We start from the raw sequence: 27,299 nt of genomic DNA, 5'->3' as shown, positions 1-27,299 counted from the left end.
CCCTGGGGTGGATCTGCAGACAGTGAGGCTCCGCCCTGGGGTGGATCTGCAGACAGTGAGGCTCCGCCCTGGAGTGGATCTGCAGACAGAGAGGCTCCGCCCTGGGGTGGATCTGCAGACAGAGAGGCCCCGCCCTGGGGTGGATCTGCAGACAGTGAGGCCCCGCCCTGGGGTGGATCTGCAGACAGTGAGGCCCCGCCCTGGGGTGGATCTGCAGACAGTGAGGCCCCGCCCTGGGGTGGATCTGCAGACAGTGAGGCCCCGCCCTGGGGTGGATCTGCAGACAGTGAGGCCCCGCCCTGGGGTGGATCTGCAGACAGTGAGGCCCCGCCCTGGGGTGGATCTGCAGACAGTGAGGCCCCGCCCTGGGGTGGATCTGCAGACAGTGAGGCCCCGCCCTGGGGTGGATCTGCAGGCAGTGAGGCCCCACCCTGGGGTGGATCTGCAGACAGTGAGGCCCCGCCCTGGGGTGCATCTGCAGACAGTAAGGCCCCGCCCTGGGGTGGATCTGCAGACAGAGAGACATTGGCCTGGGGGCTGAGCTTTAGACTCCCACCATGGGAGGGAGCTGCAGCAAGATTCACTTGTTGCTGATTTAAACTCTCAGTACTTGGTTAACACTAGGAGGGCATTGCTAAATGATTGATGGGTCAGTACATACTGCAGGATGATAGCGGACTCCACAACTCAGCTTCTCCTTGCATCGCTCGGGCAGGAAAAAGAGCAGATAACGCAGAACTGGAAAAACCAATGATGGGTTCACATCTTCTCCTTTTACTGGGCCTGGAATGTGCACAGAAGCAAATTAATTTCGATAATCAGCACATATAACAACTGATTTACAAAGACACACTCCAGCACAGAGGTACAAACAAAATATTGCCCACATGCACATGGAAAGATACCATTTATCAGAGGCATCCATATGGAGATATTTTTCTGATATATTTAAAAAGCGATTAAGCTGAACAATGAGATGGAACACAATCTGCAAGGATGAGATAGCAACCGTCACATGATCGGGCCTGAGCTGCCAAGCAAGGGTAGAGGAATTCCAATAGCATCATTCAATTCAATTATAGCTGATCTTAGCTAAATTCTAGCTTCCTTCTGGTTTCTGGACATCCCCAAACATCCTTTAGTGAGAGAAATCTATCAATCAATCACTTTGTATCTATCCACAAAGTGCAAGTGAGGCTGTCTTTCCTCAGCTTCTATCTCATATTTTTAGCAACAACTTGTCAGAATAAGCCTTCATGCTCCATAACCTAAATGTGGTTATGTCTCTGACATATACTTAGGGCAGGATTCAATTAGAGGAGGCAGTGACCAAGGGCATTGCCATTGGGCTGGTAATCCAGAAGCTCAGCCTAATGTTCTGGGGAACAAAATCAGAAATGGCTGGCGAAAACTTAGAAGTAGTGGCTTTCGTGGGAAGAAAGCCCAATTATTGTTTCGCATCATCAGAACTATTGACAGCAAGGGAAAAGTGGTATTTATGCTCAAAACAAGGTCAGGCGGTTCGGAGTTGGAAAGTCCTTATAGGGAAGCATGGTATAGTCCAGGTAACTGTGGGAGTCGGTGGGTATTGGTGCCAGCCTGTTCCAAGAAAAGGAATCAGAGACGTTGTACAAAGTAGGGGAGGAATCAGTGATGGAGCAGACGAAGGTGAGGGCAAGGTGGAAATTGGAAGCAAAGTTAATCAATTTTTCCAATTCCAGATGAGAGGGGGACAAATGTAGCAGAGAGAAAGTTGTGGGTGGGGCCTAGAATAGGACTGGAACAAGGAATGTTCCACATAGCCCATGAAGAGACAGGCATAACTGGGGCCCATACAGGTACCGATGGGCACACCTTTGACCTGAAGAAAGTGGCAGGACTTAAAAGTGACATTGTTCAGGGTGAGGATGAGCGCAGCCAGGCAAGGAAGCTGGTGATGGATGGGGATGGTTCAGACTTTTCTGCCAGGCAGAAAAAAAGAGCCCCGAGACCATCCTGATGGAGGATTGACACTTAAAGGGATTGCACATCCATGCTAAAGAGGAGATGGCTGGAGGCTGTGAACTGGAAATTCTGAAACTGATGCAAAGCATCAGAGGAATCATGTAGGTAAGTGAGAAGGGACAAGAAAAGGTGAGAAAAAAAATTGAGTTGAGGTACAAAGGGATAGATTCCCCGGGGTTAGGAATGGGCAGAAAGAATGGGTCTGCCTGGGCAGTCCTGTTTTTGGAGTTTGTGGCAAAGATAGAAAGGGGCTGTGTAGAATGACGGGGCTTTGGGAAGATGTTGTGGGGACATCCCAGATGAGATGAAGTTGGTGACAGTTGTAGATGTTCAATGGTGGGGTCATGGTCCAGGGGGTGATGGGAGGTGGTGTCCAATAATTGGCGCTCAGCCTCCACAATGTAGATTAGATTACTTACAGCATGGAAACAGGCCCTGCTACCCAACGAGTCCACACCGACCCGCCGAAGCAGTCAAAACCAACAGCGCCAGCCTTGTTGGCAGGTATGACGACAAAGCCAGGGTGGGATCGGAGAACACAGGGTACAGTCAGTTGAGAGAGTAACGTGTTCGAATGGTTAAGGATGGGGACAGAGAAATTAAGGTGACCAATGTCACACTGACAGTTCTCAACAAACAGATAATGTTCTGGATAGGTGGGTTCAAATCTCATAAGTAAAATTTGAATTCAATAAAAGAAAAAAATCTGGAGTTAGAAAGTTGACCCAATGATGACCAAAACCTACCTGGTTCATTAAAGGCCTTCAGAAAAGGAAATCTACCATCCCTACCTGGTGTGCTCTATATGTGACTCCAGAACCACAGCAATGTGGTTGACTCTTAACACTTGGGGATGAAAAGAAAATGCTGGTCTGTTCAGCAATGTCCACATTCTGTGAACAAATAGAAAAACAAAATCCTCTGTGCAGTCTTGACACTCAGCATTAACAGCTTTTTGGAGACAGTGTTCGAGATTTCCAATAACCAGCAGGTGAAATGCTTCCTGATCTCAGCCCGCAATAGCCCAGCTCAAATTTTAAAATTTGATTCTTTTGCTTTACACCCCTCCCCACTTCTCGTCAAGAAGGGAAAAGAAATTGACAATATCACACTAAATGGCGTGATGAAGCAAATTATTATTCAAGAGGTTTTCAGATATGCTGCACTCAGCACTGTGGCATACAAGTTAACAATGTTTCTTAAAGTAAATATTTCCAATTTCTCCATAAGGCCATTCCACTGCAGCTTCAGAGAACGTTGTAGATCTGGTTTTAATTACTGAAACATAGCCAGGTCACAAGTTCTCCATTGTATGGGACTAATTAAGGGGCTCAAAGCTGAGCAATAACTTGAGATATGGCCTTGGCTGTAGGCATTTAAACAGCCACATAACCAGGGTTACACTGTGCTGAGAACACTGCTTCAAATGAGTGACAGTACAGGGGTGAGACTGACAACAGAAAGGCAAATACTGTGGACAAACAGGAGAAACAAAGAAGACTCAATCAGATTTTACTTAACAGTCACTCTCAGGACATTGGTTCCATAGGCGCGGCCAGTAAATTATGGTCCACCTTGGACTTTCCACAAGAACATAGAACAATACAGCGCAGAACAGGCCCTTCGGCCCTCAATGTTGCGCCGACCTGTGAACTATTCTCAGCTCGTCCCCCTACACTATCCCAAAATCATCCATGTGCTTATCTAAGGATTGTTTAATTCTCCCTAATGTGGCTGAGTTGACGACATTAGTAGGTAGGGCATTCCACGCCCTTACCACTCTCTGAGTAAAGAACCTGCCTCTGACATCTGTCTTAAATCCATCACCCCTCAATTTGTAGTTATGCCCTCTCGTACAAGTTGACATCGTCATCCTAGGAAAATGTATTTCACTGTCTATCCTATCTAATCCTCTGATCATCTTATAGGTCTCTAACAAATCCCCCCTTAGCCTTCTTCTTTCCAAAGAGAACAGACCCAAGTCTCTCAGCTTTTCCTCATAAGAGCTTCCCTCCAGACCAGGTAATATCCTGGTAAACCTCCTCTGCACCTTTTCCAATGCTTCCACATCCTTCCTGTAATGGGGCCACCAGAACTGTACACAATAACTTCGAGTCCTTTCTTCTTGAACAGCTGCAAACTATAGTGAGCAGTTTACTTGAGCAAGCTTAGAGTCTTGATCAGTCACTTCACAGCACTGGTAATTGTCACAGGACACAGTTATTGGCAACACACAGTTCTCCTCACTCGCCATTTCTCTTGCTGATCATCTTACGTATATGTCCTCTGGTTACCGTCCTGCCACCGAAAACAGTTATGCTTCACTTCAAAGAGCTCAAGAGGCTTTGTTGAGCTGAATCCTTCACATGCAATTCTTTGTTGGGTTCTACCCATTTATTACTCATCTGCAGTAGCTCTTCAGAAGGCACAGAGGTTACACTGTATCAAGGACCAGTTTAGAGTTGGATAGGGGATGGAATCGTGGAGGGGCCAGATCAGGCAAGAATACAACATTTCCTTCATCAGAAAAACATTTAGTGAGCAGGTTGTTTTTTCCTTGACTCTTTCATCGAATGTGGGCATTAGTGATAAGGTAACCATTTGTTGCCAATCCCTAATTGTGCTTGGACTGAATGACTGGTTTGGCCATTTCAGAGAATGGTAAAGAGTCAACCACATTACTGTAGGTCTGTGTGCCAAATGTATGCCAGGCCAGGTAAGTGCAGCAGATTTCCCTCCCTAAAGGATGTGAGATAAATAGATGTACATTTTGTTTTACAACAATCAATCATGGCTTCACGGTCACCATTACGGAGACTAGTTTGCGACTCCAGATTTATTCACTGAAGTTTTTAATTCCACCAGCTACCATGATGGGGTTTGAACCCATGTCCCTCAAGGTGTTCTTGAGGGACATGGGTTCCTAGTCCAGTGGCATTACCACTCCATCACTAAGGGTATTGGATAGCTCAGTTGGCTGGACGCTGGTTTGTGGTGCGGAGTGATACCAACAGCATGGGTTCACTAGCCGTATTGGTTGAGGTTACCACAAAGGACTCTCCTTCTCAACCTCACCCTTTGCCTGAGGCATTGTGACCCTCAGATGAAACCATCACCCGGTCGTCTCTCCCTTAATGGTCCTCTGGACCTATGGTGACTGACATTACATCGCAATCTGCCCACAATGACAATCTTAATGGACGCTCTTGGTCACATCTGCTACATAAAACTGAATTTAGACTCATTAACAATCATTTGAATTCCCAATCTGAATTATTCACAAAATTAACAAAACCATGACAGCACCAAACCCAAAACTGGAAGTGAAGTCTCTTGCCAGTGATAGGAAAAAGTTGAAAATGTCAAGCACCTATTTGCACTGCAGCATTTGCTACCTTACCTGTTAAGAAACTGACCAGCAGTCCCACGATAACTACAGTGGCTGCATTGTGCCCACTGTACCACATGTAGGAAAGAGAGTAGAACTTCTTCAGTCCTGTGAGGCTATAGAACAAAGTAATTTAGATCAGCAAATAGGATCAGCTATACACGCAAAAGCAAATTAGTCCAGGAGGAAGAAACAAACAAAAACCCTGCAATTATCTAGCACCTCTCACTTCAGAACATCGTGAAGCACTCCCCAAACTCAAACAATTTTTTTGAAATGTAGTTACAACATAGGAAACAACAAGTCAAACTCCATAGTAGTCTCTCATAAACAGCAATGCTTTAGCTGTTTAGACGGAGATCCACCAGCATCACTATCACCGGATGAAATAGTGCCCTAGAAACTTTTTGATCCTCAACCAAGAAGACGATTTAACCTCTGATCCAAAGGTGGCACTTCCAACAATGTGTTACTCCCTCTGTAGCACAGTTCATTCATTCTAAGTTTCATGCTGGAGTCTCCAGGATGGAACTTGAAGATCACTACCTTCTGAGTTGCTGACATCTCAAAGGCATGTATTATTCTTTCAAAACATTGGCACAGCCCAGAGGGACTAGATGGCCTCCTTCAGCACTGAGGTTTCCTGACTCACCTGAATGACGTACTAGGCTATTTTAGAGGGCATTTGAAAGTCATTCACATTGTGTGTGGTCCAGAGTCACACAAAGGCCAGGTTTACTTCCTTAAGGGCATCCAGAGGCTGGAACACAGGGCTGACACTCAGAGCAGCAAGGAACGATTGCTGAATCATTGGAATGTCATCTTTCAGAATGAAAGAACAAATTAGGACTTCATCTGCCATCTTTAGTGTGCATAAATGACCCCATGGACATTACTAGAAAGGGGGGCAGGGGAGATTTCACTGAAGCCCCAACCAACAGGCTATCCAATCATTCCTTATTGCTTGTGAGAGCTTGCTGCATGCACATTGGGCACCTTGTTTCCTCACACTGCAACAATACAAAAACGGTTTTACTGAGTTGAAGTACTCAGGGACACTCAGATTATTAAGAGTGCTATAATATGCAAGCTCTAGCTTTCTTTAAAGGATCTTAGTTGTACCTTTACAACATTTGTATGGCCAATTTTGATTGCTAATTTGAGGAGGAAAATTAGGCAGGGTATTTCAAGACTGTGCACTGCAGCTGATTGCTGTTATACTGTGGGTCAGGTTAACAATAGCAACAGTTGAGTATTAACTGGAGTATTAAGTGTGCCTCTGGGCACACTTTCAGAAGCATGTGAAGGCTCAAGAGGTCGAGAGATTCACTAGAATTATTTCATGGATGATAGACTTCTGTCAGGTAGATAAACTGAAAACATTGTGTACAGTTTTGGGTGTCACATGATAGGAAAAACACATTAGACTGAGTGCAGAAGCGATTCACAAGGATGATTCTAGGGATGTTAGGAGGATAGATTGAAGAAGTTGCCACCCAGGTAAATAGTGCGGTGAGGAAGGCATATGGCGTACTGGCTTTTATTGGTAGAGGAATTGAGTTCCGGAGTCCTGAGGTCATGATGCAGTTGTATAAAACTCTGGTGCGGCTGCATCTGGAATATTGTGTGCAGTTTTGGTCGCCATACTATAGGAAGGATGTGGAGGCACTGGAACGGGTGCAGAGGAGGTTTACCAGGATGTTGCCTGGTATGGAAGGAAGATCGTATGAGGAAAGACTGAGACACTTGGGGCTGTTTTCATTAGAGAAAAGAAGGTTTAGGGGTGACTTGATTGAGGTGTACAAGATGATTAGGGGGTTAGATAGGGTTGACAGTGTGAACCTTTTCCCGCGTATGGAGTCGGGTATTACAAGGGGGCATAGCTTTAAATTAAGGGGGGGTAGATATAGGACTGAAGCTAGGGGTAGGTTCTTCACTCAGCGAGTCGTAAGTTCATGGAATGCCCTGCCAGCAGCAGTGGTGGACTCTCCCTCTTTATGGGCATTTAAGCGGGCATTGGATAGGTATATGGAGGATAGTGGGTTAGTATAGGTCAGGTGGGCTTGGATCGGCGCAACATCGAGGGCCAAAGGGCCTGTACTGCGCTGTATTCTTCTATGTTCTATGTTCTAAGTTGAGACTATTCTGCACAAAGGAAGGTTAAAAGGAGCTTAAGAGAGGTTTTCAAAATCATGAACAAGTTAAGTAGCTGCTAGGAAGAAATTGTTCATGTTCATAATGGGAACAAGAAGTTGCAAAATGAACGAACATGTTGGGAGAAAAACTATTTTCACAGAGCATGTAGTAAGGGCCTGGTATGCACCGCCTGGAAGTGGGGTGGAAGTAGGTTCAACTGAAACATTCAGGAGGGCAATGGGCAATTATTTGGAAGAAATATGCAACAGTATGGAGAAAAAGACTGGCACTTGGTATTGACACTCTCAGAAAGGTCAGCATAGACATGTCAGGCCGAATGGCTTCCTTTTACATCATAACACTTGTGATTTTGTAAAGTTGGTCGTCACCTTAGAAAGGAGATATCTGGGAGGTGATGTGATAGAGGAGCTCAGAATTATGAGTGTCTGGAAAGAAGCTAGAGAGAAAAACTGTTCTCATTTGTGGAAGGATTGAGAACCAGAGGAGGCGGATTTAAGGTGACTGGCTAAAAAAAGAGCTAAAGGTGACACGAGAAAAACATTTCTACTCAAAATGCACAACCCGAGAGCAGGATGGAAGCAGATTCAACTGCGGCTTTCAAAATGGAATTGGATCATTATCTGAACAGGAATATTTGCAAGGTTGTAGATAAATGCAGGGGAATGGGACAAGCTGAGCTCTTCTTTTTAAGAATCTTTAACATCACCACAACCCTTTGAGCAGAACCACTCTATGGTTCTAGGAGATGCACATGTGTGGTGATCGGAATCCAAAATTCCCTTTGTCACTCCCTACTCACTGTAGGTTAACCTTAGGTGAGAACCACTGATGTAAAATGTGATTGTTGCCCGGATAACGTCACACACCACGGGTAGGCCCTGAACATACCCATTGCTCGGTGCTACTGTCGTCAGGTTGACTGTTGTCATGGTGGCAGTTGTCAAGCTAGTGCTAATATTTTGGATTGTGGTCGCATTGACGAATGAAAGAGGTGCACGCTTGGAGATTAAACCACCAATTCCAATCCAGAATGCCATGATTAATCCTGCTACCAATCCCGAGATTGCACCCTGTTAGAAATCAGACAAAACAATAGTCAACCACAAAAGGAATAAGATTCTGTCATGGGATACACGCATCACTGGCGAGACCAACACTTATCACCTATTCCTACTTGCCCAGAAGACAGTCAAGAGCCAACAATGCTGCTGGAGCCACATGTGGGCCAGACCAGGTAAAGGCTGGCAGATACCTTCCCTGAAGGGCAATAGTGAACTAGGCAGGTACATGGTCACCATTAGTCTAGTTTTTTAATTCTAGAATTCAAATGTCACCATCTGCTGTGGTGGGATTCAAACTCATATCCCCAGAACATTAGCCCATGGTTCTGGATTATTGGTCCAGTAACATTACCCACTACACCATCGTACTCTTACTGTTACTCAAATGCTATCACTTTCAAATAACTGGTATTATATTAACTCACCGTAGAGTTAGCCATGGGGAAAAACATTCCTAGGCAAAAGATTCCAAGCAGTGGACCACCAACTATCCCAAAAATACTCAACGCTGCCTGAGTTTGAAAAGGAGACACGTCAAAACCAAGGCTTGTGGAGAGTGATACAAATACATTTAAAAGAGAGGTGTGTCATACAGCACCTGGAGCACCGGGCCCATCAGCGACGCGATGTATGCCATTCCGAGACACAGCAGCCCATAGCCCAGTGCTGCAAAAACATAGGAACTTTCATTTACTGCACACTACATGTAAGAGACAAAAATCTACAGGTAAAATATTCCTCATTTAGAGTGGTGAGAATGTGGAACACCTTACCACATGGAATCATTGAGGAAAATATCACAGATGCATCTCATGAAAAATGTGATGAAAGGTGAGGGGTATTTTTGTTAAGTTTGGATTTTAAACTAGTGGTGTATAGGTGTTGCTTAATTTTTAAACTCCTCCACAAAAATAAAGATTAATAACCAGAATCATGATTTTAACTTCTATGTGTAGGAGAGCAAGACCTCCTGTAGTGTTAAAAGAAGGTTATATATATTGTGGGTAGGTTTATGACAGGAAAGAATAAGCCATTAGTTGTAGCATAACCCTGGTCAGGTCTCCTTTGATACGATCCCAGCCAGATTTCACTCTGGGGTCTGACTTGTTCCAATAGTAACATCAGCTGGGATCATACAGAAGACAGTCAATACGTGGACAAAGGATTCCTTGTGCCCTTCCCAGAGCTCTTGTGGCACACCAGTAGTGTCCCTACCTCTGAGCTGGAAGACCTGGCTTCAGGTCCCAATCCTTTCAGAGGTGTGTCAATAACATTTTAGCACATGGACAGCATCAGTTCAAGAAGATAGCTCACCATTTTAAGGGCAACCAGAGGCAGATAATAAATGCTGGCCCAGCCAGCAACGCCCACATCCCATGAGTGAACAAATAAAAAGACAGAGAATACTTCTGCTTGTTCTTCAAAGAGGAGGTGGCTTTACAAGGGGTTTGCTGATCTGAACTTGGAACAGCACAATTTCAAATCACAGAACTGGGAAGCATTGTGAACCAAAAAGAAGTTAGCCATAGTGTACGAGAGAACAAAGACAGGCTGGAGAAATGAATAAACGTGGCAGATTAAACTTAATGAAGTGAAGTGATATATTTTGGTCGGAAGAATGAGGGGAGACAATATAGAGGATATAGAGCTACAGTAGTAGGATTCCAAATCCCTAATGGCAGTGCATTTACTGAAGCATTCAGTGTATTTTATTAAGCTTTATTAACAGGAGTATCTTGTAAAATAAAAGTAAGTTATGACAAACATATATAAAACACCAGTTAGTAGTGTTTTATTACTAAATATTCAGTATGCAGTCTTGTGTATAGTTCTGGACATCAGACTTTAGGAAAAGTGTAAAAGCATTACAGAGTATGCAGGAAAGATTCACAAGAGCAGTTCCAAAGCATAAGGAATTTAAATTACGTAGATAAATTGGAGAAGCGTGGACTGTCGTCCTTGGAGTAGAGAAAGTTAAGATGATATTCAATAGAAGTATTCAAAATCATGAACATTGTGGAGAGATTAGAGTCGAAGAAACAATTCCCATTAGTATAGGATCGAGCAGCAAAGGATACCAATTTTGCGGGATTGGCAAAAGAAGCATTGGCAATATGAGGAGTTTTTTTTTACAGCAAGTGCTTAGGATCTGGAATGCGCTGCCTCAGAGTGGTGGAGGCAGATACAATCAAGCCTTCAAAGGAGAACTGGTTATTTGCCAAAAAGCAAACTTTCAGCATTATCGGGAAAAGATAGGGGAATGGAACAAGGGGAGGTACTTTTGCTAACAGTCGGTACAGACACAACAATCTAAATGGCAGCTTTCTGTGCAGTGACCATTCCAAGGCATTTTGACAAAATAGAGATGAAAAGGGAGAAGGGCAAGGTCTGTGTGGAGCATATACACCAGCATAAAGTATTTGGACAGAATGGCCTGGTTTTGAGCTGGGAAGCCAACAAGCTATCACATTGCAACAAAAATAAACCGATTCCACTCTCCAAGCACTTCAATAGAAGATCCTGCACAGCAATCCCTCACCACTGAAAGACAGTCTGAATAATAACTCCCAGTGTCTCCTACCCTTTCTTATCTCTTGTTAATCCCAACAGCAGCTCCTGTCAACACTTACCCTTATGTGGTAAAATACTTTAGGCGATGATTCTCTGCTTTGGGAGAGGTGACTATAGGGGTTGCCAGGTAGGTTTAGGTGAGAAGCAGAATAGTATATGAGATAGGACTGGAAGTTCTTGAGGGCAGAAACATGAAGAACTGAAAGCTCTCCCGCCGATGGGCAATTGTGAGAATATTGTCTGGGACACAGGTGCTGGCTGTGAGCAGGCCTTAGTTTTCAGAAGAGACATTAAACTGAGAGAGACTCTATCTGCTCTGTCAGTGAGTGCAAAGGATTTCTTGCCAGTATTTTGAAGATGACAAGGGTACATTTACCCTAGTATCCCTGGTCAATAATTTGTCCAATCAATAACATTGCAACATTATTTGTTGTCTGTTTGTGGGAGCCTGCTATGTGATTATATTGTGAAGTATATATATAGTATCATAGTTATTGCAACACAGAAACAGGCCATTTAGCCTGTTATGTTTATGCCATAAGCAACTCTTGGCCAAAACCACTGTGGAATACTGAGGTCATAGAAGGTGCTACAGAAATCCAAGTCTTTGTTCCTTTCTGCGCTGATTCCTTTAGCCTTGTTGCTAATCTGCAGGAATTGGCTTTCTTTGCCTGGAATGTTCATAATCAGCCACCGGGAGGATGATCATTGCTGCCAAACTATTAAGAAGCTGCATTCCAGACTCGGATAATCACAAAAAAAAAATACATCAGAGGCAGAAGCCGATTAACAAATTAATTAAGTCAGGTTCACTTCTCAAAACTCTGGGAAGCCTGAAAATTGAAAGATTTGTGTTATGTAAATTGTCAACCATGACAGAACAAACAATGCTATAGTCACTTCAAACAGATCCTAGTACCCGGGGTCCCAGTTCCTCTGCTACATATTCTAACTCTCAGTAAGTCACCCAGCAGCCCTTGTGTTCAATGACCTCCACAAGGAATCATCTTGAATCTAAAATTCTCATCCTTGTTTTTAAAACTCCTCCATTAACCTCTAACTTCCTTACTCTGCCATCCCTCTGGTCCTCCAAGATATCTATGCTCTTCCAATTCTGATTTCTCGTGCATCACCGATTCTAACCACTCCACCACTGGCGCCTGCCTTTTCAACTTTGCAATTTGCTTCCTAAATCAACTCCCCAACTCTATTCGTCTCGCATCTTTTAAGATGTCTATCAAAACTTACTTTTTCAATCATTTGCCCCAAAAGTCACCTTGTATCTCATGCCTGTCATGTTTATGCTTGAGGATAAAAGCTGATCGATACTTTAACTCTATCCACCTGCCTTACTGCCATAGCCTTTAGTATATTTTACCCGACAAAAATCTATCAATCTTAGTTTTCAAATTTTGATTGACTCTCAGCCTCAACAACAACTCTCAGGAGAATTCCAGATTTTCACTTCCTTTTGTGTGGAAAAACTGGTTCCTGAAGTTATCCCTGAGAAGCCTACTTCTATTTTAATTTTAAGATTATACTTCCTTGTTCTATTCCCAATTAACCAAATCCTTTCGCTTACACCAACACCAACTTCCCCAGTTGACACCAAGCCAGTATTTTGCATCTCATTCTCTGATGAAGCTTCTATGAAATGCCTTGGAATGTTTTGTTACAATAAAAAGTGCTATGTAATTGCAAATTGTTGTTGGTATTTTCGACTGTCACTCACCGAGACACTTGGATATCAGTGTGGCTCTAGCCTCTGTCATGTGTGGATACTGAGGTTTAACCAGGTCTGTCATGGTCACGGCAGCCAGCGAATTGAATGCAGACGATATTGTGCTGAAGAGACACAAGCAATGTTTCAGCACTAAAAAAAAGAGAGCCTAATGTTATTCCCACATCCACTAAGAGTTGGCTGTGGATTGATTCTCATCCTTTTAACAATAGTTACATGAATGCTAGAGCTTGTAAGCAATAAATCTAGCAATTGACATCACCGTTACAACAGCTCTACAGCAGTACATGCAGAGGCACATCTGAGAAACACATGCCAAGAACTCCAAAGAAGTGATTTACTACACGATTATTTTGCAATCTGTAGCAGTGAATGTTACTCAAGTTCTGAACCAAATGAAACCAACACACATACCACACCCAAAACAAAACTGTCTCTGTTTCTTGCTTTGCTGTAATTGTCATGCAGCAAATGAGCTGGATCCACAAACCTAAGGGATCCCATTACAGTCGACACCTTGCTCTCAGCATGAATCGTGTATGATCAGAAAATACACAATAGTCCATACCAAGTCGTACACTGGTGAGGCTCTGACAGAGAGTACTCAGGCCAAAGTGGTCTGGTGATCCAGTCCTTGCCTCCACCAACAGACAGACACAAGTGACTCATGAGGATGGTGGGCAGTCTCCTGGATACTACACTTAACTGGAAATGGTGACTCCATGTTACAGAAAAGTTTGATCAGGACTGGACCTGCTCACAGAGCAAGTTAAGAAATTGGCTGTTGAAGCACCCTAAGCTTAATAAATAGAATACAAAAATCGGAAAGTTATGAAATCAACATGAGATTAGCTATGATGGTGTCAAATAGTGGACCAAGTTGAAGGGTTGAACTGCCTACTCCTGCTCAGAGTTATGTTCTTTACAAAATACTGGCTTGGTGTCAACTGAAGGACACATGGGGAAGTTGGTGTCGGTGTAAGGGAAGGGATTTGGTTAATTGGGAATAGAACAAGGAAGTATAATCTTAAAATTAAAATAGAAATAGGCTTTTCAGGGATAACTTCAGGAACCAGTTTTTCCACACAAAAGGAAGTGAAAATCTGGAATTCTCCCAAGAGTTGTCGTTGAGGCTGAGAGTCGATCAAAATTTGAAAACTAAGATTGAAAGATTTTTGTCAGGTAAAATATATTAAAGGCTATGGCAGTAAGGCAGGTGGATAGAGTTAAAGTACTGATCAGCTTTTATCCTCAAGTGCAGGAAAATATTTCAATCAGAATCTTCCTTGGCATCAGGCAAACAAGAGGATATTGGACAGGTTTGGGGAGGCGGTGACAAAGTGGTAATGTCACTAGGATTAACAATTAAAATCTCAGGCAAATGATCTAGGGCATGGGTTCAAATCTCACCATGGCAGATTGGTAAACTTGAATTTAATAATAATATGAATAAAAAGCTCATTTTTGGTGATTGGAATAAACTGCTGTTAACTGTTATAAAAATCATCTGGCTCACCACTGTCTTTTAGGGAAGGAGATTTTTTGCCCTTATCCAACTGGTGTATATGTGACTCCAGACCCACAACAATGTAGTTGGCTCTGAAATAGCCAAGCAAGCCACTCAGTTCAAGGGCAATACAGATGGACAATAAGTGCTGACCTGGCCAGCAACACCCACATACAATGAATGAAGAAAGTAGCTTCTTCAGTGGGACTGGCAGACACAATGTACAGACAGCAATTTTTAAGCAAATACAATGTTAACACTGGCAAGGTCATGTACTATCGCAGTACAAGTCTTGTCAGTCTGTGGACTGCAGCTGCTCAGTTCATTAATTTGTGAAAGTTTAATTCTGTATCTGTGAACGTACCTGAGTGCTCCGCTGAACAGGCAGGCTATGAAGAGTCCAGGTAGGCCAGGATAGTGCTGAAGTATGTCCATGACAAAGTAAAGAACCATCTGAAATTCAAACCAAATTTAACATTGTTCCATCTGATCAGATGCTCACAACTGTTTGGCAAGAATCACAGAACCCCAACTCCCCGAACACCAATCGACCCTCACCCACAGCACCATCCAGTTCAAGATATCAGACCAAATTTCCTGGCCCCTCGCCACTTCCGCTGGTTCATCAGGTCTTACGCTTCAGGGTATTGTGTGCGTATGTTGCCCCACCCTCCTGATTCTGGCTCTCCCATCACTCTCAGGGAGAAGGATCGTCATTCCTTTAACTCCAACAAACACTAAGCCTCTATCAAAAGGTTCCTCCTTTTGGCAGCACAGATTCTTTCAAGACAGCAAAACTTCATGCTAACTGGAAAGCTTAAGGAAAAAAAAAACAAAACTTTACAGTGACCTGCAGGGATCGAGTGAGTGAACTGGACTGACAATGAGCCGAATGGCCACCATCTTGTGACACATTGACTCTATTTTGTACAGCATCTCTCACAACATCCCAAAGGACTCCACAATCAAATAAGTATTTTTAGGATGCCGTCACTGTTGTAATGCAGGAATGAACAGCCAATCTGCACACAACAAAGAGCAAGTTTGCAAAGAAAAGATAGTCTAAGACATATTTATCCTTCATGGAATGTGGCCATTACTGGTTGGACCAGCAATTAGTGCCCATTCATAATTACCTTCGATAAGGTGCTGGTGAGCTGCCATCTTGAATCGCTGCTGGCCATTAATATTGATACAGCCATTGTGCTGCTAGGGAGGGAACTCCAGGATTTGATCCAGTGACATTTAAGGATATAGTTCCAAGCCAGGAAGGTGAGACCTTGAAGATGGGAGTGCTCCACACGTCTCCTGCCCTTATCCTTCCGGTTGGTAGAGAATGTGGGTTTGGCAAGTGCCGGATCCTAAAAGGTTATTAGGCAAGTCCAAAACTAGGAGGCCACATATATAAAGATAGTCACTAATAATTCCATCAGGAGAAAGGTTTTTGCCCAGCTCGTGGTTAGAATGAGGAACTCACTATCACAGGGAATGGCTGAGGTGAATGACACTGATGCTTTTAAGGGGAAGCACAATAAACATGAGTGATAAAGGAACAGAAGGAAGGATGCACTGACAGGTGAACAGGAGGCTCATGTGCAGCATGAACTAGTTGGATTAAATAACCTGTAAATTCTGTAATTCAATATAATTTGTGATGTTGCAGAGCCATGAAAGACAGTTACATATATGCAAGTTCTTCCTCTTGCTTTCACGTGATTTGGTTTTTTAAAAAAAGGACTGCATACCTGATCAGAGGCGTTGACATAGCCCTGCTGCAGGGGTCCATTTTCTCCATAGCGAGCAAACATAACAAGACCCAAAATGCATCCCATAGCCAGAACTAACTGTTGACACGGAAACACCACATAGCATGACCTACAGGAAGACAGGCGGAAAGGAGATCACCCAACACATTCATGGCTCACGTTCAAACTGTTTTACCCTAGTTGGTAAAGTGCTGTTCAGTTGGATGTTCTGTAAATTCACTGGGGAGAGAGGTAATTGAATAATTTAAAGGATTCTGCTGCCAGAATTGATCAGCTGCTTTCTGTAGATATGGTGATGGTCTCTGCAACGAGGGTCTCAGTGACTCTTCTGCATACCTCTTAGGGATTGAGTGGCCTCACAGTGGGCATTTGTCTTCCAACAAACATGAGCATAAATGACAAGGTAGTCATTTGTTGCCCATCTTTAATTGCCCTCAAACTGAATTGGCACTAGCAAGCCACTCAGAGGGCAGTTTAAGAGTCAGCAACGTTGCTGTGGGTCTGGAGGCACATGTAGACCCAACCAGCAGACTCAACACTGGACCCCCCCCCCCGGGGTGCGTACACAGCCCCCTACTGTACTCACTGTATACCCATACAGTGGCCAAATACCAAATTAATGCCACTTACAAGTTCGCTGATGACACCACCATAGTCAGTCAAATTTCAGATGGAGACGAAATAGACTACAGATGGGAGGTGGAAGACCTGGAAAAATGGTGCACTGAGAACAACCTAGCTCTCCATGCTGGAAATACCAAGGAACTCATTATTGACTTTGGGCAGGATGTTACTCATGCCCCCTACACATTAACAGCACAGAGGTGGAACGAGTGGAGTGTGTCTAGCTCCTGGGAGTGGTCAGCCACAACAAGCTTTCTTGGACTCTTCATGTGGACACACTGGTTACAAAGGCCCAACGATGTCTCCTCTTCCTCAGGCAGCTGAGGAAATTTGGCATGACGGCGAATACCCTTGCCAGCTTTTATAGGTGCGCCATCAAGTGCATTCTGTCTGGATGTGTCACTACCTGGTATGGCAACTGTACCATTCAAGATCGGAGACGGTTACAGGGAGTGGTGAACTCGGCCCGGGCAATCACAAAGGCCAACCTTCCATCTAGAGAATCCATCTACGAGGCTCACTGTCAAGGAAAGGCCACCAGCATTCTCAAAGATCCATCCCACCCTGGCAATGTTTTTCTACAATCTCTACCATCAGGGAGAAGGTACAGAAGCCTGAACACACTCACCAGCCGGTTTCGTAACAGTTTCTACCCTACTGTTGTTAGAACATTGAATGGACTCACAAACCCTTAACATTCGCCTGTACCTGTGTTTTTGTTTTTGCTGCCATTTACCTATTATTTACTTATCTATGCAACTTAACTCTGTGATCTGCCTGTACTGCTCGCAAGACAAAGCTTTTCACTGTGCCTCGGTACACATGACAATAAATTCAATTCAATTCCCTTACCTTTCCTAAAGGACAGGTGGGTTTTATGATAATTGATGATGGTTTTGTAGTCACCAACACAGAGGGTAGTCTTAAATGCTTGAATATTTATTAATTAAATACAAATTTCAACAGTTGCTGTGGTGGGATTTGAATCCATGCCTGCAAGCACTAGTCTTGTTCTCTGGATTACTAGTGCAGTGACATCACTATGCCACTGTCTCTCCGCATCTTTCACTTTGGAAGGGAGAACACAAGAACAGAGTATTATTTAAATGGTCTACTTTTGCACAAGGCAACTGGGAAGGGTAATGGATTGTTATCTCTTAGTTCAAATGTGTCGGAGTGCAAGAGTAGAGAGGTTTTACTGCATCTGTACAAGGTGCTGGTGAGACTCTGTCTGGAGTACTGAGAGCAGTTTTGGTCCCATTAGTTAAGGAAAGCTATTTTATTTTCGACAGTTCAGAGAAGGTTCACTTGGATGATCCCTGATATGGAGGAATTGTTTTATATGCAAATGTTAAACAGATTAGCACTGTACTCACAGCAGTTTAGAAGAATGAGAGGCGATCACATAGAAACGTAGAGGCTTCTTAAGGGTCTTGACAGGATAAATGCTGAGAGGATGCTTCCCCTTGTGGGAAAGTCTGGGATCAGAGGGCATAACTCATAGGGTACCACAGTGCCAATTTAAAACTGAATGCAGAGGAATTTTTTCTTTCACATGGGTTTGAGTGTCTTTGGAACTCCTTGCCAAGGAAGCTGTGGAGGACAGAGTCCCTGTGTATATTTGAGGCTGAGATAGAAAGATTCGTGATTAGTAGGGGAATCAAGGGCCACGAAGAAAGAACAGGAAAGTGGACATGCTGAACGTTGGATCACCCACGACAGATCTTGAAACACAACACCTCTGACATTGCAATGCTCCCCCGAGAATGGATGTCAACTTTGGATTATTGACTCAAGGCTCTGGTGTAGATGTTGAATTTAAATACGGGTTGTTGAAAGTGCCAAACATTGTGGAGTAAATCCAGAGGCAAAATGCAGCTTGATGGTCCACTCCAGTTTATAGCCAAGTCAGGACAACCCTCAAGACCATCACCCCAAATTCATCAGGACTAAATGGGCTCAACTAGGAGGACACGTTGCATAGACTGGGCATATACTTCCTGGAGTTTAGAAGGGTAAGGGGAGATTATAATTGATATATTTATGATGATTAAAGAATACGATAGGGCAGACCAAGAGAAATTGGTTCCTCCTGTGGGGGCAGCCCAAAACCAGGGATACAATTGTAACATTAGAGCCAGGCTGCTTAATGGCTGATGTTGCGAAGCATTGCTGAATGCAAGAGGATACTGGAAGTCTCAAACTCTTTCCTCAAAAAGACTGTCACAATTTGGGGGAGGGATGCTGCAATGAAAATTTCAGAACTGAGATTAATTAGCTTCTGCTCGACAAGGACATTGAGAGTAAATTTTGTATTTTATATGGGATGTGGGCACTGCTAGCAAGACTGACATTTGCTGTCCATCCCTAATTGCCTACATGTAATAGGTCTGTAGTCACATCAAAATCAGACTGGGTATGGATGGCAGATTTCCTTCCCTAAAGTCCTCAGTGAACCATACAGGTATTTGTGACAATTGGGGTCAGTTCCAAAGCATCGTTAGAGATTAGTCAAAGACTTCAGATTAAGTGAATTTAAATTCTAATGGCTGCCGTGGTGGGGTATGAACTCAAGTCCTCAGGGCATTTGGTTGAACCTCTGGAACACCAGCCCAGTGACATCGCCACAACGTCACCAATAAGGATGTCCCCCAGTTCTAATCACTCTGACAAGAGAAAACATCCTCTCGAATCAACACTTTAAAGTTGTTCAAGGTCTTATTTTCAACAAGATTGCCTTTCATTCCTTTAAACTCCAATGCATAAAGAGCCAATCTCTTCAATCTTTTTTCATAAGCTAAGCCCTTCATCCCAGGAACAAGGAGGATGAAGATTCTTATAGTCACCTTTAAATTAATTGAATCCTTTTTCAAAGGAGACCAAAATGCAAAATACTCCAGATGTAGTTTCATCAAGGACTTGTACAGCTGCAATGAATATCCTTATTGTTATATTCCATTTCCCCTTGCAATAAAAAATAGCATTCTGTGATCATTCCCGATTGAGCCAGAGCCAGGCTGAATGAGCCAGAGGAGGTTGCCTTCTGCTGTTATCCTTGCTGAGGTGAAGTGAAGCTACATTGACACTGCAGTTTGATGGCAACCTTAATTAGTGACACCCTTGGGACAGGGAGAATCCACTCTCGGGTTTAGCAATGCCACCTTAAACGATACCAAAATTGGCCAAAGTAGGGGCCCAGCTTGTCTTGGTTCAATAACTTACAATATTGCCTGCTTCTCCGTCTGTGAGCTGAGGTACCGTTGGACCTGCGCTTGGTTCACCCCATAAAGTGCCAGCATCATGAACACGCCGCCAAAGCTTAGAGTCCAGAAAGTGTGACGCTCAAAGGGGTCAGGGTTCAGGCTGCAGAGGAAAAGGATACTTCAGCAAAACAAACCAAACCAATCAGGTTGTACACTGGACCATGTCTCTCCTCGGTGTGAAAAATCTATCCAATTCATCTTGCTCACCAGCTCTTCCCTGCAGCCCCACAAACTCATGTTTTTTTCTCAAATATTTATCTGAGTCCTTTTTGAAAGTCTGTATCAAACTTGCTACCACTACTCTTTCAGGCAATGCTTCCAGATTACAAAATTTGCCTTATCAAAATTGGTCTTCGCACCTTTTAATTAAAACCTTTAAATCAGTTTCCTCTGGTTATCACCCTACCCAAACACTAGTTCAATGAAGCCACTCCCATTTAGATTAATTTGTGAAGTTTTAAATTTGCTTCAAAAAGGTACACTTACTCAATTCCTGAAATCTTGCCATTGTTTTTTGCGATTCGCCACACTTCACCGATGCCTCCAGCCTCCTTTGCTCCTATGATGATGACAGCCAGCTGCCCAGAAAACATCACCAGTGTCTGAAACACATCTGTCCAGATTACAGCCTTCAGTCCACCCTGAGGATAACATTGAGGCGTACAGTGAACAGCAATGAAACAGGGAATCATACAATCCTGACAGCGTGGAAACAGGCCATTTGGCCCAACAAGTCCACACCAACCCTCCAAACAGCAATCCACCCAGACCGATTCCTCTACCCTATTAGTCTACATTTACCCCTGACTAATGTACCTAACCTATACATCCCTGAACACATTGTGCAATTTAGCACGGCCATTTCGCCTAATCTGCACCTCTTTGGAATGTGGGAGGAAACCGGAACACCCGAGGAAACCCACATAGACATGGGGAGAATGTGCAAATTTCACACATACAGATGGAATCAAACCTGGGTCCGTGATACTGAGAGGCAGCAGTGCTAACCAAAGTCACCGTACCACACTGTGCAGCCTCAATGCCAACATGGGTGTGAGATGTGCCTTTCATTCACTTTCAGTCAGACAATTATCAATTCAAATCCCCACTTCAGAGATTTGAGCAGAAAATATTGACTGACACTCGTTATGATGGGTATTTGCTGTGATCTAATTGAATATGAGACACAGGATTAAGGGGCTGAATGACGTCTGCCTGCTCTTATGCGCTGCTCATTATTTATCCCTCAATTGATAGAACTAAAATGGATTACTGCACTTTTATTGAACTGCTCTGTGTGGGATTGTGCTGTGTGTAACAGCACGCTCCAGAGAAATAACCACATACTGGAGGCTAACATAATACTCAGCAAATGCTGCACTGTCAGGTTTAGTGTCTTCTAGTTGAGCTGTTGAACTGAGCCTCTGCCCACCCTCTGAAGCAGTTGATAAACATATTGAGGCAGCGCTGGGAAAGGGAACAGGGACGTTCTCCGTCATAGTTTTGTCAGGAACGTCAGCTTCCACAACACCAATGGGCTAGTGGGGGTAAATTGAAATTTCAAAACAAACAGCAATAGTTTCAATGAGGCTACAGATCCATAGAAGCAAATTAAGATGATACAAGCCATCTATGATCAAAATGAATGGTAGAACCAATTGAAATCCTGAAGGGACTTTGTCCCATTCCTACATCGGGCCAATACTCACTCTTCAATCAACAGTATTTGAAAAAGATTCTACTGCATTATCGCAATGCTGTCTGCGGAATCTTGTCATGTTTCCTACAATATAGCGGTGACTACAATTCAAAGGTATGTCCTCTCTTTGGGACATCATGAGGTTGCAAAAAGCATTGTATAAAGTCAAGACTTGATTTAAGCCATCAACATTGAGTGGAACATTGGAGCTCTCTGACCCATTGAATACTCACCAGTGCTGTATACAGTGTGCAAACTAACCCCATGGTTAACACTGCGCCCCACAAATCGAAGCCAGTCACTGAAAACAAAATCACAAGTCTTAATGTCATAGAATAGAATCCCTACAGTGTGGAAACAGGCCCTTTGGCCCAACAAGTCCACTGAACCTCTGAAGAGTAACCCACCCAGACCCAATCCCCTACCTATTACTTTACATTTACCCCTGACCAATGCACCTAACCTACACATCCCTCACTATGGGCAATTTTGCATTGGCAATTCACCTAACCGGCGCTTCTTTGAATTGTGGGAGGAAACCAGAGCACCCGGAGGAAACCCACGCAGACACAGGGAGAATGTGCAAACTCCACACAGTCGCCCGAGGCTGGGATCGAACCCACTTCCTTGGCGCTGAGTGGTAATAGTGGTAACTACTGAGCCACCATGCAGCCTCAAATATTTGAACATCAGAAGGCCAGAGGAAAGCTAACAAGTGGGCCAAAAGGAGAACTCTCACAATGGCAAAAATCAAGGGACTGTAACCTCGCTACCATTACCAATGTAAGAAAAAAAAAGTTTTCTCCTCTGCTGAAGTTTCCTCCTGCTCTCTGCCCACAACCCCGTCTACCTCCCACACCCCCACATGCTCTCCCATCCTCTTCCCGCTCTGGCCCATTCAAACTAGCAGTCCTACTCTGCCACCAAACTACCCCTACCCCACCACTTTCTCCTTCCATTTTATGTGTGATACATGTATGCTAATCATGAGAAGGCCATTCAAAACTGCAAAATGATTTACTGGTGGCAACTACCTCGATTTTATTTAGGGATCATGTTCAACCCCAGCAAGTAGTAAATAAAATAGCACAGCCAACCACCACCACCACTTCCTTTTCTCCCCACAAGCTTTGCAAAACATTACTTTTGCACTTCTCCAGTCACAGCTAATGCAGCACAAAGGAGAATACTGTGTTGGCGATTCAACACTATTTCAAGGACAGTTACTCCTTTCTGTTAATGAGCAACTGATATCAGCCTAGCCTTTGGGCACATTTCTCTGCAACATTTAAGTATTTTTGTTCAAAAAAAAATGTTACAATGATTTAATTTGTAGCGTGGAATCAAAGATCATGGTGGTCTCAAATGCCGACTGCGTTTTAACTTTTCTGGCCTGATCTCACATTCTCATTTCTCTAGTATCCAGTCATATGATTTAGATCATTTCTTCCTGCTTTATTTCCATGGCACTGACTTGAAACATATAATTATTTTGGTCTTCCGTTGGGCATGTATAATTTTGATTAGTTACAGATCACGTGCTGTGGATTTAGTGCCTTTTTAAGTGGTTTAGCAGCTTTGACTAGGTCCTTAAACAGCCCAGGATCTTACATTTAAGCTTCACATAGCAGGAAATGCAGTTGAACCACAAATCCAGATTCACTCGGAAACTCATCATAATTACTTCATTATTATACATTTGGAAATAACAAGAAACTGGAGGGCAGATAATTGGGTGGCTTTAATTTTCCAAAACTGCCTAGATTCAGGAAGTTCCCATTTGATGAGAAGGTAGCAAATGCAACTCCTTTATTCAAAAGAGTGAGAAAGACGGAAAGGAGGAAACTATGAGCCAGTCAACGTTACAAGTGTCATAGGGAAGATATCTGAAGCTATTAAAGTGGATGCTGGATATCTGAAATAGAACCATTAAGTGCTGAAGAAACTCAACTTAGCTGGCAGTATCTGTGGAGAAAGATCAGCGTTCATGTTTCGAGCCAGATAGTTATACTGGACTCAAAATATTTACTCATGTTTTTCTCTCCGCAGATGGTCTCAGAACTGCTGAGGTTCTCAAGCACTTTGTGTTTTCATTAAATAAGTTATAGCTTAGATAATTTAAAGATGATCAAGCACAGCCAACATCTGTGAAAGGGAAATAATGCTTAACCAATCCATTGGGAGTTTTTTGAGGAAGTAATATGTGCTATACATAAAAGGGATAAAGTGCACATACTGTATTTAGATTTACAGAAGATTATTGTAGAAAATTAAAGTAAGTGCAGTGGAGGGTAGCATATTGGTTAGGTAACAGGATGCAGAGAGCAGGTATACATGCTTTTATTTCAGGTTGGCAGGATTAAATGAGTGTGTGCCACAGGGATCTCAACTGTTCATAATTTGCTGGATGAAGACAAGAGAAATTGAGGGTTTGGTTAAGAAAAAGGATGCATATGTCAGGTATAGACAGCACGGACTGAGTGCATCCTTAGATGAGCATAAAGTCAGTAGGAGTATACTTAAGAGGGAAATCAGGTCATCAAAAAATGAAATAGCTTTGGCAAATAAGGAGAATCCAAAGGGATTCATTAAGGGCAAAAGGGTAACTATGAAGAGAATAGAGTTCCTTAAAGATCAGCAAGGCTGCCTATGTGTGGAACCGCAGGAGATGGGAGAGATACTAAATGGGCGTATTTTGCATCAGTGTTTACTGTGGAGAAGGACATAGAACGCAGGGAAATAAATAGTGACAAAATTTAATTTAATCTAATTTTGAAAAATGTCAGTATTAGAGAGGTAGTGCTGGATGACTTAAAACACAGAAGGGAATAAATCTGACCAGGTATACACTAGATCTCTTTGGAAGCTAGGGTAGAGATTGCTGGATCCCTTGCTGCGATATTTTAACATTGATAGCCACAGGTGAGGTGCCGGAAGACCGGAGGTTGGCTAACATGGTGCCACTGTTTAAGAAGGGTGATAATGAAAAGCCAGGGAACTATAAACTGGTGAGCCTGACATCGGTAGTGGGCAAGTTGTTGGAAGGAATCCTGAGGGACAGGATTGACATGTCATTGGAAAGGCAAAGACTAATTAGGGATTGCCAACATGGTTGTACGTGGAAAACTGTCTCTCGCTAACTTGATTGAGTCTTTTGAAGAAGTAACAAAGAAGATTGATGAGGGCAGGGCAGTGAATGTTATCAGTATGGACTTCAGTAAGGTGTTTAACAAGGTTCCTCATGGTAGACTGTTTAGCAAGGTTAGATCACATGGAATAGAGGGAGAACTAGCTAGTTGGATACAGAACTGGCTCGCAGACAGAGGATGGTGCTGGAGGGTTGCTTTTCAGATTGAAGGCCTGTGACCAGTGGTGTGTCGCAAGGATCGGTGCTGGATCCACTGCTTTTCATCATTTAATAACTTGGATGTGAAATGATGAGTGAGTAAGTTAGCAGATGACACCAAAATTGGTGGTGTTGTGGATAGTGAAGAGGTTCCCTCAGAGTACAATGGGACCTTAATTTAGATGGGACAATGGGCTGAGGAATGGCAGATGGAGTTTAAATAAATGTGAGGTGCTGCATTTTAGAAAGGCAAATCAGGGCAGCACTCATACACTTAATGCTAAGGTCCTGGGAGTGCTGCTTAACAAAGAGACTTTGGAGTGCAGGTTCATAGTTGCTTGAAAATGGAGTTGCAGGTAGAAAGGATAGTGAAGGCAGCATTTGGTATGCTTACCTTTATTGGTCAGTGCATTGAGTATAGGAGTTGGGAGTTGCGACTGTACAGGACATTGATTAGGCCACTTTTGGAGTATTGCATGCAGTCATGGTCGCCCTGCTATAGGGAGGATGTTGTGAAACTTGAAAGGGTTCAAAAAAGATTTACAAGGATGTTGCCAGCATTGCAGGGTTTGAGCTACAGGGAGAAGCTGAATAGGCTGTGATTGTTTTCTGTGGAACGTGGAAACTTAGGGGTACAGAGGTTTATAAAATCATGAGGGGCATGGATGGGATGAATAGGCAAGATCCTTTCCCTGGGGTGGGGGAATCCAAAGCTCGAAGACATGGGCTTAGGGTGAAATGGCAAAGATATAAAAGGGACCAAAGGGACAACCTTTTCACGCAGAAGGCTGTGCATGTATGGAGTAAGCTGCCACAGGAGGTGGTGGAGGATGGTACAATTATAACATTTAAAAGGAGTAGGAATAAGAATGGTTTAGAGGGAAATGGGCCAAGCGCTGACAAATAGGGCTAGATTTATATAGGATATCTGGTCGGCATGTACGTGTTGGATCAAAGGGCCTGTTTCTGTGCTGTACAGCTCTATGAACTGGACAAAGGAACAGAGGTATGGTCTCCAAATTTGGTGATGATGCATAGGTAGGAAAGTAAACTCTGGAGAGAACATAAGGAGGCTACGAAAAGATTTAAATAATATAAGTGAATTGGGAAAGATCTGCCAAATGGATTACAATGTAGGAAAATAAGAAATTCACCATTTTGGTAGGAAGGATAATGCAGTAGCATAATACTTAAATGGTGCGAGATAGCAAAGTTGAGATGCATAGGGTTCTGGCTGCCCTTGTGCATGAATTGCAATAGGCTGGGTCTAGAGGTACAGCAAGTATTCAGGAAAGCACTTATTACAAAAGCAGGACATTGGGGAGACCACGTCTGGAGTACAGAATACAGGTCTCCTTCCTTAAAGAAGGATGTAAATGCTTTGGAAGCAGCTCAGAGAAGGTTTATTAGACTAATAACCGGTATTGCAGATTGTTTTATGAGGAAACTTTGGACAGACTGCAGTTTAGAAGGGTAAGGGATAATTTGATTGTAAGATACAAGATGTCAAGGGGTCTTGACAGGGTGGATGCAGAAAGGATGCTTCCATTTTAATTTTATTCACTTGTGGGACGTAGCTGTCACTGCATGGGCCAGCATTTATTGCCTATCCCTATTTGCCCTTGAGAAGATGGCGGTGAACTGCCTTCTTAACTACTACAGTCCATGTACTGTAGGTAGATCTGCAAACCAGATATCCAGGCAACTGAGCTAAAGTTTCTGCTTTTTCAACCTCTCCCCTCACCTGAGACGTGGTGACCCTCAGATTAATCTTGCCATCTCTCTTGAATGAGAGAGCAATCCTATGGTCCTCTGGGATGATGGCGATTTTACCTGGGTAGACCCACAACGCCTTAAGACCATTAGAAATAGAAACAGGAGCAGGCGAATCGTCCCCTCAAGCCTGCTCCACCTTTCAATCAGATCATGGCTGATCCAACATTCCTCAGACCCACTTTTGTACCTTTCCCTGTAACCTATCAGCCCTAAGTATGCACAAGAACTCTGCCTGCACAGCTCTCTGCAGCAAAACTTCAAAAGACACACAACCCTGTGGGAGAAGAAATTCCTCATCTCAGTCTTAAATTGGCACCCCATTATTCTAAGACGACGCCTTTTGGTCCTAGACTCTTCAATAAAGGTAAACATCCTCTCAACATTTACCCAGACAAG

The 27,299-nt window shown here is 43.4% G+C and overlaps 1 protein-coding gene across 7 annotated transcripts in view; it reads right to left on the bottom strand.

The window, feature by feature from the left end:
- The window catches only part of slc5a6a (solute carrier family 5 member 6a), a 66,654-nt gene that overhangs the window by 18,563 nt on the left and 20,792 nt on the right, over positions 1–27,299 (bottom strand). For all 7 annotated transcript variants that reach the window (XR_015751443.1, XM_087974669.1, XM_087974677.1 and 4 more), the window contains exons 5-15: positions 22,015–22,082; positions 20,569–20,723; positions 20,042–20,182; positions 16,175–16,304; positions 14,794–14,882; positions 12,914–13,026; positions 9,209–9,276; positions 9,036–9,122; positions 8,438–8,619; positions 5,405–5,508; positions 662–783 (exon numbers count right to left, since the gene is read on the bottom strand). Coding sequence is in view for 6 of the 7 variants with exons in the window: in XM_087974669.1 (XP_087830795.1) it covers positions 662–783; positions 5,405–5,508; positions 8,438–8,619; positions 9,036–9,122; positions 9,209–9,276; positions 12,914–13,026; positions 14,794–14,882; positions 16,175–16,304; positions 20,042–20,182; positions 20,569–20,723; positions 22,015–22,082 (1,259 nt within the window). In the remaining variant the exon portion in view is untranslated. The remainder of the gene's footprint in view (positions 1–661; positions 784–5,404; positions 5,509–8,437; positions 8,620–9,035; positions 9,123–9,208; positions 9,277–12,913; positions 13,027–14,793; positions 14,883–16,174; positions 16,305–20,041; positions 20,183–20,568; positions 20,724–22,014; positions 22,083–27,299) is intronic.

Source organism: Chiloscyllium plagiosum, unplaced genomic scaffold (assembly GCF_037043375.1).
Source record: "Chiloscyllium plagiosum isolate Xiang-an unplaced genomic scaffold, Cpla_swu_hap1 HiC_scaffold_2, whole genome shotgun sequence".
Taxonomy (NCBI): Eukaryota; Metazoa; Chordata; class Chondrichthyes; order Orectolobiformes; family Hemiscylliidae; genus Chiloscyllium; species Chiloscyllium plagiosum.
Note: the sequence above shows the minus strand (reverse complement) of the source record. Positions and strands in the feature narration are given on the sequence as shown.